The 13,284-nt window shown below is 34.8% G+C and overlaps 1 protein-coding gene across 1 annotated transcript in view; it reads right to left on the reverse strand.

Annotated features, from left to right (window-relative positions):
* Window positions 1-4,549: 4,549 nt before the first annotated feature.
* MED13 (mediator complex subunit 13) overlaps window positions 4,550-13,284 on the reverse strand; it is a 110,663-nt gene continuing 101,928 nt past the window's right edge. Inside the window, exons 28-30 of the mRNA XM_030297000.1 lie at window positions 11,910-12,083; window positions 8,944-9,044; window positions 4,550-8,589 (exon numbers count right to left, since the gene is read on the reverse strand). Coding sequence (XP_030152860.1) covers window positions 8,457-8,589; window positions 8,944-9,044; window positions 11,910-12,083 — 408 coding nt within the window. The 3' untranslated portion in view covers window positions 4,550-8,456. The remainder of the gene's footprint in view (window positions 8,590-8,943; window positions 9,045-11,909; window positions 12,084-13,284) is intronic.

Below are 13,284 nucleotides of genomic sequence, written 5' to 3' on the forward strand. Positions count from 1 at the left end.
TTTGAGAAAGAAATGTTTGAGAAAATAATCCCCCTTTAAGACCAATGTGGCACTGAGGCTCATTACCATTTTACTCACAAAGATATTTCTTTTTTAAAAAAGATTTTATTTTTTAAACTAATCTCTACATGCAATATGGAGCTCAAACTTACCACCCCGAATTCAAGACTTGCATGCTCCACCAACTGAGTCAGTGAGGTGTCCCACATAAAGACATATTTCATCAACTCTATGGTGACTTTTTCACATTTTAACATCTCTGATATTGTGGTGTCTTAAGATCAGTGATGATCTTTTAAATTTTTTAGTGGTACATATAATGGTGTCTTACAATTACTGGTGTTTAGATTTGATGAAACACGTTGCGTAGTTCCTATACTTAAGTTAAAAAATAACACTCCTTCTTAAGTGAAGTAAACATTCTCTTCTGACTGGCTTACTATGATTTATCCTTTTCTACTTAACTATTTTTCAGTAAGACTGAGGGAAGAAAAGGAGAAACAAACGGAAAGAAAAAACAATACTATGTTTCAGGCACACTAGGTGCTTTTATGTAGATTATTGCCAAGTAAATGAGCTTCAAGAAATTAGAAGACCTAGGTATTTAAAGGAAGACCAATATTCTTTAGAAATTGACTCATAGAATTTTGGAAGTAAAATTCCAAAGTAAGGATCCCAGGAGCCATCTAACTCAAATGTTCTCAGTATGGAACTCTTTTTATAATTATCCTCAACAGTGTCCTATTTTATCTTGAAATCCCAAAATTTCTTCCATTGTTTCACCCTGTCAAGATCTTTTGGACTCTTCTTTTACACTGGCTATCTGCAAAGCAGATCATCTCTTCATTAATTTTATGGGTAAAATATTGAATGGAATTGGGTCCAGCCAAGATTCTATAGTACGTTAGAGACATCCCTTCAGGTTGATACAGCTCCATCAACAAGCCTTTTTTGGTATGATTGTTCAATTAATTATGAATCATCCCAACTGTTGAAACACTTCCCTGCTTTGGGATAAAGTTCATTTTCCTTAAGGTGGCACTCAAAAGACAGTTTTTCACAGTCTGAATTCTTAGCTCTGGTTTGGATTCCTGCATTATCCCACCATAGTGCCTCTGTTTTAGTCTGTTGGAACTGCTGTTTCCCAAATCCTTCATGCTATTCATGGACCTTCTCTCCCACTGTTCCTTCGGTCTGAAATTCCTTTATTCTCTTTATGTAGTATCTCCTATGTATCCTTTAAGTCTCACTTCCTGTGTTCCCTTGCTAAGAAATCTTTCCCAGACAAACCACCTCTTAGAGTATCCCTCTTCAATATTGTCAAGGCTCCCTTTACTTCGTTCCATCATAGCACGTCACATACTGTACTACATTGTTAAAATTTGTTTCTCCTACCTTTCCAAAGTAAGTACTTGGAGGGCAGGAACTAAAGTATGGTACTTAATACTGGTTTGTTGAATTAATGATTTAAGTGTAACAATACCATGAAACCTTATTAAATAACCTGAATATCCATTTCCATGATCTGTTTATTAATGCTGTCAAAATAAAATGTAGATTGATTTCAGCTATTCCTTCTTGTATATGCACTACATTGTTGTTCTTATCACTCTAGAGGGCTTATGGAACTAATTATGTATACACATGTATGTTTCTCAGCAGATTGATGGCTAAAAGTCAAAGGTGTGTATCTCATGACTAGTGTATAGTAAACAGTCTATTAAATAGTGCTTTAGTGGAACTATGCTGGTTTCTAATGAACTTGTTCATAAAGTGAAATAAATTATTAGTAGTTTCTAGGACATAACTTTTGAGAGAGAAAAAGAGAGAGAGAATGGGTAGGGCAGGGGCAGAGAGAGAATCCCAAGCAGGCTCCTTGCTGTCCAGCACAGCCCAGATTGGGGCTTGAACTCGCTAACCCTGAGATCATGACCTGAGCTGAAAGCAAGAGACAGACGCTGAGCTTCCAAGGCACCCCATCTTTTTAAAAATTTAAAAACTGAGCAAGTTGTGCATTTTCACTATTCTGGAACCTTTCAGTTTTCCACAGCATCTCTGAAATCATTATCTACAAGTTCTTTTAGTACCGAGGATATATTTCCTTTGGACCTGACACTTTTAAATGCTTTAAATCAGTTAAGTATCTCAGATTTTATTTCATCATATGTGTTACTTTACATTTTAGAGCTTAAAGACCCTTCAAGCTGATTTCTTTTTTTTTTTTTTAATTTTTTTTCAACGTTTATTCATTTTTGGGACAGAGAGAGACAGAGCATGAATGCGGGAGGGGGCAGAGAGAGAGGGAGACACAGAATCAGAAACAGGCTCCAGGCTCTGAGCCATCAGCCCAGAGCCTGACGCGGGGCTCGAACTCACGGGCCGCGAGATCGTGACCTGGCTGAAGTCGGACGCTTAACCGACTGCGCCACCCAGGCGCCCCCAAGCTGATTTCTTTTTAGTCAGAGTAGGTTAGGACAGAAGGGAGATAAAAATTAAGTATTAAATACTTGATTCTTTGCATTTTTTTCCATGGATGATCTTGCTAGAAACATATTTTAAAAGTCCTGTTGTTGGGGCACCTGGGTGGCTCAAGTCAGTTAAGCGTCTGACTTCACCTCAGGTCAAGATCTCATGGTTTGGGAGTTCAAGCCCTGCATTGGACACTCTGCTGTCAGCACAGAGCCCGCTTCAGATCCTCTGTCCCCCTCTATCACTGCCCCTCATCCCTCACTCTTTCAAAAATAAACATTAAAAATAAATGAGTCCTTTTGTTGTAAGCATTTTTTTTTGGTCTGGCAGGTCTTAAATCACAACTCTTCTAGAGAACATAGGTATTGTATTAATCATCCCTCACATTTGTATTTTACAAATTTCTATGTTTTATGTAATCCTTTGAGGTTCACAAAGCTAACATTAGGAAGGAGTGGTTACTATTGTGTTCATATACAAATGAACAAATTGAGACCTCAAGAGGTTCAAAGTTTTGTCTGAAGTCACCAGCTAAAAGGTGGCAAATCTGAGAGCACAAGAATACTCATCTAGTGATTGTTTCTAATGTGAAAATAGTCCCAAGTAATTAGATTGTACAGTTTCATTTGAATTTTTGCAGAACTCACACTTCAACTAAGTACTATAGTTTGAGGCATTTATCACAAGAAGTCTATTCAAATATTTCAGTGCCCTATGAATGTGCTAGATGTTGTGCTGGATTCTAGATGCATTAGTAAGCAAAACAGACCCAGTTTCTGCCTTCATGAGGTCATTTAGTAGGATCAAACATTCATACAAACTGCAAAAAACACTGTGAAGACTCCATACAGATTATTACAATATAAGTAAAATACTAGGGGGGCACCTGGGTGGTTCAGTTGGTTAAGTGTGACTACTGATTTCAGCTCGGGTCATGACCTCATGGTTGGTGAGTTTGACCCCCTCGGGCTCTGTGCTGACAGTGCAGAGGCTGCTTGGGATTCTCTCTCTCTCTCTGCCCCTCCCCTACTTGCGCTCTCTCAGGATAATAAACTTTAAAAAAGTATATTACTAGGGGACCTAGTCTGAGGCAAGGTTGTATGTGGAAAGTTAAGGCAAAAATAACCATGGGGCTTTCAAAGAATTCAAATGGCCTAAGAGGCAAGGAGGAAAACACAGGAAAAAGCCCATCTTGATTCTTGTGGGGAAGGCAGGGGACAGACCATGTTAAGACTTTAGATATTTAGAGCAAGAAGCAGCCATAAAGGGTTTTAGACTAACAAGATAAAAAAAAAAAAAAAAAAAAATCACAGGTAATACAAACTGTGAGACAGAGAATAACTTAAGAAGGTAGAAGTTCCAACACCATATACCTCCTTTTAAAGGATTATTTTTTAAATTTTGCTGGCAAACACTATTTCAAAATGGACACAATTTTGGGGTTTGTCCTTCTCAGTTTAAGTTTGGACAAAAATATTTAAAATGGCTGCTCATACAATATTTTAATGGAGTGTTCATATCTGAAGACTTTATGTTTCAAAAACATTTATGTGATCAAAAAAGTAGGCCTGAGCTAAGCTTTAAATATCTGAAGGTAGCTTTGGACTAGAAAAAGGATACCAAACTGATGAGCCTAAAAGGAGTATGTATGTACACATATAACTTTCCTATATATTAATCACTAATATGGTTAGAAAAATTTTAATAAAATACTTCAGATGGAGATATTAAAAGTACAATTTTTAGGTTACCCTTTTCGACTTACAACAAAAAATACCACTAATTTTTACTTAAGTTTAAGATGGAAATATTTTTGGGGCGCCTGGGTGGCGCAGTCGGTTAAGCGTCCGACTTCAGCCAGGTCACGATCTCGGGGTCTGTGAGTTCGAGCCCCGCGTCAGGCTCTGGGCTGATGGCTCAGAGCCTGGAGCCTGTTTCCGATTCTGTGTCTCCCTCTCTCTCTGCTCCTCCCCCGTTCATGCTCTCTCTCTGTCCCAAAAATAAATAATAAACGTTGAAAAAAAAAATTAAAAAAAAAAAAAAAAGATGGAAATATTTTTAACAAAATGAGACACCACAATGAAGGCTTCATGAATAATTTATTCCATTTGAAGTTTTGTTTTTTGTTTTTTGTTTTTTTTAAAAAGTATAAACCTTTTCATTTCCTCAATCACAATTTGTACAACTCAGTGTTATGGCATTCGGCAGCAATAGTGTTTGTTCCTTATTCTTTTTTTGTCACATTAAAAAAAAAAAAAAAAAAAGCAATTGGACCATATTAAATGTCACTGCTAAACAACAACTTTAAAACGCCCCTTCATAAAGTGACCAAGCTATTTGAGAGAGTTGATGCTGACATGTCCAGTAATGACGTTACAATTTGTAGTTTAAACTCAGTAACTTTAAGGTCCACAAATCCAGTTTACTTTGAAAACTAAAACTATTTTAAAACTTCATGAATACATCAACCTGAGGAGTATCTTAGGTCCCAAATCCAGTTTTTTAATTAATACTCCACAAAAGAGAAAACATATATATGAAAATCTAAACCACAGTTCTGGGCCCATTAAAACACCAAGAAAAACCTAAAGGTTAAGATTTCCAGCTGATTGGGAGTGGGGGAGGAGGGGGTGAGGGACCAAAAAAAACGTATGTCAAAAACATTTTTCTTTAATTTAGACAAACTAAAATCTTAAGAGGAAACCCAGACCAAAACATTACTCATGCAACATTAAATGTATTAATAGACTGGTATGCGATGCCATAGTGGATGAGTAGCAAATTATATGATGCAACAGCATTTAAAAACTTCCTTTTAATGTATTCAATTTGAACATTTTAAATAACGCAACATAGTATTTTGAATATTACAGTATTAACATAGTGCTTGATTAAAGATCTGCAAATCTTTGTAGTAACACATTAAGTTAAAAAATTACCTCAGAAGGTAAATATGAAGACGAAAGGAGAATATTTTAATACAGTAATCTGTGCCATACTGACAATTGAGTACGAATACAGCTGAGGATAATTGACTAAGTAGTAAGAGCTTAATTTTAGTGGTTTAAGAAAAGTTTAGAAAGATTTAAAAATTACAGCTACTTTAAAATTTAAGGATTACATATAAGTACACTTGGTGGCCTTCTGGCCAAACAATAAGGTGTACAGAAATTTATTCATACAGTGTTAATTCACAGTCCTGATAACTGAATGGCTTGCATAAGAAAGTATGGCTAGATGTTTCTCACTGGCTGGAAGCAGACATTATATAACTAATCTTTTTAAATGCCAAAATACTGTACTTCCACCCTGCTTTGTAATGGATAACTGCACAAAAAACAGACATTAGCACTGTAACAAAGAAGTCAATGTGTTGGTGATCAACTGGTATAAAGTATATATTATTTTGCTTACCATTTAAACAAACAAACAAACAAACAAAAAACTACCCATACTTGTCTGTGACAGTATGGTAGTAAGTCAGATCCATCATCCTGCATAAAAGGCTTAACTTTTTGAAATAAGTCTCTTGACCTTTTCTAATGGATATTTAATAATTTTCTATTTAAGTGTGAACTTAAATATGAAGGGAAGAAAAAAATCTTACCAGTAAATCTTATATATTTGGGAACTACTCCCTGTTCCCAGATAAAAAGGAATTGTATACTGGGTTCCTTTCTTTATGGCTCCATATAAAAGAAACTGTCAGGGAATAATTTTTTAAAAATCTATCCTCAAACTGAGGTGTGTTCACTACAAGCTAGTGATATTAAACAACTGAGAATATAGCTTTTATTTTTAAAAGTCACTACTGAGCTAAGTTTATAAAAAAAAAAAAAAAAGAGGATACTTTTTATAGATATTCCAAATAAGCATCTTTTTTCCCCTCAAATTTCAGACAAGTTTTTTTAAGTATAGAACAAAACATGCCAACATAATCTGTAGTGTGCTAGCATAATTTAAAAATGAATGCAGAGATGTGATCTTTAAATTCTAATTTCAAAAATGCTGACCCTTGGAATTGCATTATAATTTTGAAGAAGTGATTGAAAACCTTTGTCACCAGTTGTGTGTTTTTTATAGAAAAAACAAGACTTGCTAATGTTTTAATATACACAATTTGAAGAAGTTATATTGTTTGTAAGAAAGTGATATTTAAGCTAAGCATATAGTATTTACAAAACAAGTTTCAGTAAAAACAAAACAAAACACACCGAATTACAGTTTTGTAAATACAACTGATTTTGTCCTTGTGGAGAATTACTGAATGTACAAATTCAGAATTTTTCTAGACTGCTTCCAAGAAAGATAGGTAGACTTGGTGACTGTGAATTCAAGTCAGCAACACAGGCAGGAAGCTAACTTGGACTCTCTTGTGAGCAGCACTGTAGAAACCAACTTTTTAAAGGGGTAAAGCCTGCATAAAAGCATTTATCTTGGCATGTGCAAACAAGAAGGGGGAAAGCTGTATTGAAGGAAGGGGTGAATTAAAGTCCCTAAAATTCAAGTCCCTTCTTTAGGGAGGTGAGATCCTCCTTGGCATATGCCCTGCCTTAATCTGAGCTGTGTTATAGAAAAGTACAGACTCTGGTGTTTGGGACTGCCATCTCCAAACCAAGAAAATTAAATAAATAAAAAAGGCAAAAGGAAACAGGTTAAGTTTAGAAAATGGTTCTTTAACTAGTGGAATAGAGTCTGAATACCAGAATTCACTGAGAAATCTATTTACACCACAGTTTGATTGCACACACACATCCATACATATGCATACTCTCACATACATTCCCAATCTTTAATTTAAAAAACAAAAAAAAGTCAAACAATCAGAGTGACTGTTCTTAAAATAATTTGTAAAATGCCTAGAGCTGGGCTAAATTTCAACCTTATAGCAGATCCTGAAGATAATTTTCATAATTAATATTCCCATGCCTAGATGTGCCACTGTCAAAACTGAAAAAAACATTTAAGCATGTAACATTAAACACCAAAATTAGTTTAAGCATTCAGTAGCAAATGTTTTTCTTGTAAAACTAAGTTTCTTTCACTGGAAATGGCCTGAAATATTAGTCATAGCCCTAAACCATAGTACAAAATATAACTGAAGAATTCTCATTTTATTCTAAGTTAAACCACCCAACAATATCACTTGTATATTGCCATCATGTTATTCTGTAAAGGTGTGATATATAAAATGCTGTAAGACCCGGTACCTTTTCAATTTATAAACACAGTGAACTTCATTACTGTACATGTACTCTGCAACTACAGCTTAGCTGTAAATCCTCCACACACAATGGTATGGACATTATTCCCCCTCTATCCCCATTAAACTGTACATCGAGACAATACAAATTTACTGTCCCACCCACCCCCTTACAAAAAAATAATACTCTAAAAGCAACCCTACTGCAACTTTTTAATTAAGACGATTACATATATTTTAGACCAATTGCTTTAAAGCAAGAAGGCAGTATAAACCTTCTAGGAAAATTTTTATAAAAGAGGTTAAGAAATATAAGACAATTTATACATTTAAAAACTTACAATAAATAAGAGATGCAGGCATTTTTGAATACTAGATACTATAATCCAATACAAGAACATCTTGATGTTCTGAAGCCATATGTTGAAATTCATTGTTCCTCATGTTTCCTCTCCATGCTTTTAATATTCATTTAACATGACTGGGTACTATGGCTCATTACTTTTCACAAATACTGTGACTGGAAAAAAAAAAGGTTAATTTTGCTACGAAAATGTTATAATACGTTTTGTATGATCAGTCATCATCCTAAAGAGTTCAGTATAGTCAATGAAAAATAGCAGGGTTATAGCCCCTCCCCCCAAGTCAAAACAATATTTGTTGAAGTAATAAGAATTAGACCCCATCACAGATGACTTTCACTGAGAAGATAATTAAAACTTAATCTTGCAGTGAAATATCTTTTTTCCTTGTTCTCTTCTTGCACAGTTCCATCCAATGAAGATCACAGCATATTCATAATAAAGTTATATAACTGATTCAGCACCACAAAATGAATTGGGAGACAGGAGCGTCTGTCCTGGATTGCAGGGTCACAGGTTAGCCAGGAGAGTGCATTGTACTGTTCCAAAACAAACCTGAAAAGTAAATAAACTGTTTTAAGTCCTGTATATACTTACACTGTAGATTTTGGAAGCAGTTTCCAATTATGGCATCTAAGATTTAAAGCCACTTTAAAAAATGGTGGAAGGTATGGAAGAGAGAGTCCTTGGGGAAATTAAAGATAAACTAATTTTCAAAAAAAAGTATTCTCAAAAGTAGATTACACATGCTAGAAAGAAAAGGACTCATTCTGAATGATGTAATTCATCTAGAGATCCAAGGGTACACAACTATAAATTATTGACAAATAGGAGGAAAATACATAAGGATCAACATTATACTCTTTCAAAGTTGCAATGGAGAACCTTTAATGGTAAAAAGAGCTATACCTGAGGACATCTGAAGTCTGATTTGAGTCAAGTGGGTGGGAGTGTTTACTGTGAAGCAGCTCGTCAGATTGCACTGAAGGCACGTGGAGGTGCAAAGAGGCCTAAAAAAACAGGTAATCAGTCAGCCAAATGAAAAAGTTCTGTTGGTTTTACCTTATTTTCCCAAGTTTTCCCAAGGTCTCGTCCTTGATGAAATACATTTTAGACCTATGTAATGAATGGGCACCACTATAAAGATGCTTGTTCTTCTTGTTTAAGTGCATAACTTATATTCAATCTTAATTTTCCTCAGTTCTATTGTTTTTGAGACCACATAATAATCCCTTCAAAAGTTATTTAATGGTTATTTTAAAAGTTACTTAAAGTTATCTATTTTCTGGGTGCCTGGGTGGCTCAGTTGGCTAAGTGGCCAACTCTTGATTTCAGCTCAGGTCATGGTGTCACGGTTCATGGGATCGAGCCCCAAGTCGGGCTCTGCACTGATGGTGCAGAGCCTGCTTGGGATTCTTCCTCTCCCTCTCTTGCTGCCCCTCCTCTGATCGCTTCTCTCTCTCCCTTTCTCTCTCTCTCAAAATAAACATTAAAAAAATGAAATAAAAAGTAAAAAAGAAAATAAAGTTATTATCTATTTTCTGCATGTAACATGCCTAGATGTGTCAAGTAAATGTTTAAAGGAAGCACTAAACTGATAAACCTGTCTACAGGTTACACAGAACTTAGACTATGCACATACACCTAGGTCTAGCACTGAAAAAGTCAGCATATGCAAATATACTATATACAAAGCTACAAATTTTAAATAAAGCTACCTATGGTGGAATTGTAAGCACTCTAATACAGTACATAGAATGCCTTCCTTTGCCCATGAAATTTCATAACGGAGGCTTAGTAACAACTGCCACACCCATTTTGGTATGACAATGAAGAGTGGAAGAAAGGAATGTGGTACTCTTCTTCACATTTCAATTAAAGAAAGTGAATCATTTTGTTTATTGAGTCAATATATTAAGTGTGAAAAAACCATGAGAGATGGTGGTATTGACTGCAGAATACTAGCAGACTTCATTCTGTATAAAGTAAAAGGTACTATTTTATATTTAGGTGATCTCTACAACTGCAATAGATGTATAAACTCTTCTAATATATATTCAAGAATATAACCAAAGAAATGTCTTTAACTGCCCATAACTCTTCATTTGTAAGTTATAAACAAGTCTCACATGACAGATCACTACAGATTAAATGAATATAGTCAGTACCAAAATCACCATTTAATTTCTAAGATAAAAAGATTTTTTAAATCATCTAGGGAATAATCTATTATTTTTCTAAGCAAAGAGAAACACATCGGGTGGTTTTATTGCCTATGGTACAGGAAATAAAATGGAATGTATGAAAATAAAAGGTGAACAAAATTATGGTAAATTATGCCTTACCTGGTAATTCAGACCAGAAGTCCTAATCTTGTTACACTGTATCTGAGGGTGAATGCCCACTTTACACTATCCTCTCTGCAAATAAATATTGAGTAGAAAAGAATCTGGATAGTCCCTTGGACTTTTTGTAAAGTGGTGTTTCCTAAAAAAATGTTCTGTGAAACACTAAGGTCATGAATTATTAACTGGTGTTACACAATTGCTTTCTTGTGTATTAAAGTAAATTTGGGAAATAGTAGGTATACAATGTTATTTGCTATTTTTCAGAGACTTTAATGTGCACATATGTATTATAACAACAAAAGGGGGCAGAAAGCATGTGTAACATTTCCCAAAGGACCAAAAAACCCTTTGTTTTATAGAAACACCAAGGACTACTATTTTGCAGAAACACACTTGGGAATATGTTCTTGTAATGAGATCTATATAGACCACTGTACATATATTGGAAAGAGAGGAAAATTCATATGATAAAACTTTATTACCTTGGCTGACCTTCCTAAATATATCACCTCATTAATAGTCAATTCAGATCAACAGCTGTTGTATTCTTTATGTGCTACAGAAGTTCATTGCTTAATCTCAAATGTCACTGACTCAATGGTATGTTGGCCAAGAGTATCAAGATTTAATAGCAACAGGCTTAAAAGATAGCAAGCCTATTGGTTCAAGTACCCACTAAAAGCATAGTATCCAACTTTTACCCTACAATTAAAAATCAATTGGCAAGAAGTTAGGTTAGTTAGTATGACCTCTGGAATAAAATTGTCAACTTCTGGTGGGCATATATAAGAATAAGTGAATCAGATCTGAATTTCCTATTTTGGAAAAGTAGTAAGCAGCAGCAACAAACTCTGCATAGGGCTTTCAAATCTCATTTTACCATTATATGATGTATCTCAACCTTGTTACAGCACTTGCTAATGAACTTGTTTTGATAAAATAAGTCACTATGGGAGTCTTAGTACTTGAAAATGACTTAATAGTTTTAACACAGCAATTTACACAAAGCTAGAAAAAAAATTTTTAAGGAGGTAGTAAGTGGATCTAAGTATCAAATATTCTTACAAAATTATGAATCCTTTAATCCCCGAAATACTGAGGCATAACAGAAGTACAGTATGATGTAATTCAAAGAATAACCATATAATCATGAAAGGATCCAGACTGCAATCCTAGTCTACTAACCAATTTATGACTTTAGACAAATGAGTTTTTCTGAACTTTAATATGCTCACCTAGAAAATGAAAAGTTATTAGATTAAAAGTAATAGAAGTTTTCACCCAGCTCTAAACTTCCATATGTGCAGCTGAAAATAATAAGAGCAAGGGTCCCAGAAATATGACTTAAGATTAATTAAAAGTTCAAACTTAATACCAATTTAAAACGTGGAGCTGTTTCATAATTAGATAACTTCTTTGTGCTCTTGTCATATACTGCAATGCATTTGACCTTAGACACTTCTGTGTTTCTTAAGACTTAAGCCGTCGATTAGTATTATTTAGGAACTGGCATTAAAATGGAAATACCTTAAGAAAAAGGGGACACTGATATTGTGCTTGAGGACATGCTGACCAGAACCAGTCAGGTAAGGGACCCGCTTTGGCAGTTGACACAAAGTAACCAAGGGCCAATGGTTGCTGAAGAATATTAGTTACTTCATCATGAGATTCTGTTGAAAGTAGCCGATCAGTACCCTGACCCTTTGAGAGAGAAAAATTAAAAGTGTGTTAGTTCATTTGATATATACATGGGCACTAGATATACACAATGGCAATCAGTCTCATTATCTTACGATGTCAATTTAGAAAAATACTGAAAGATACTGAAAAAAATCAATTGCTATGTACTTAGTAAGAAGATCGTAATTAGTAACAGTACTAAAAGAATGAGCTTTATTTCAAGAGTTTTAAAAGGAAATTAATATGCCAACTGCTTATGCTTGTATCCTTTAGATTAGTCCATGTATTTCTAGATATTTACATTAAGGAAATAGATAAAAAGAAGAAAAAGTGATATGCAGACAAAGGTTCACTGCAACATTACCTATAACAGACCAAAAAAAAGGCGGGGGGGGGGGGGATGCATGGGTGGCTCAATCAGTTAAGTATCTGACTCGTGATTTCAGCTCAGGTTATGATCTCATGGTTCACAGGATGGAGCCCCATGTTGGGCTCTGTGCTAACAGTGCAGAGCCTGCTTGAGATTCTCTCTCCCTCTCTCTCTGTCCCTCCCCTGCTCTCTCGCATGCACACATTTGCTCTCAAAATAAACTTAAAAATTTTTCATTAAAAAAAAGAAAAAAAAACTTAAATGTCCAACATTTTAGGAATGACATAACAAATTATGGGAAAACAAGGTTAAAATACTTATTATACTTATTTCTACATATTGGAAGCTGTAACATAAATACATGTGAAAGGGAATTTGCTACAAGTACATATGGTTTTCTTAAAGTGATGAGATTACTGGTGCTTTTCCACACACACACACACACACACACACACACACACACACACACACACTTTAATACTCTCACTGTTTTTTTAGTATTTTTTTTTTTATTTTTAATTAATCTCTGCACCCTCCTTGGGGCTGAAACTTACCACCCCAAGATCAAAAGTTGCATGCTCTACCAACTGAGCCAGTCAGGTGCCCCAATGATCTTACTTCTTTTTCCAGTTAAAAACAAAAGGAAAGGATACAAGGTAAGATGGGGCAAAGATCCTTCCTTATTTTAAAGTCAGGCTCTAAAGAATAAACAAATAGGCAGGTTCTAAACATATGCATACTATTATAATCAAATAAAAACTATATTTAATTTCACTCAAATAAAGATTTTACTCAAATGAAGCCCAATCAGTTTTGAGTTCAAATAGAAGAACAAGACAGCTGCTTCTCAAC

This window comes from Lynx canadensis, chromosome E1, assembly GCF_007474595.2.
Source record: "Lynx canadensis isolate LIC74 chromosome E1, mLynCan4.pri.v2, whole genome shotgun sequence".
Classification (NCBI taxonomy): Eukaryota; Metazoa; Chordata; class Mammalia; order Carnivora; family Felidae; genus Lynx; species Lynx canadensis.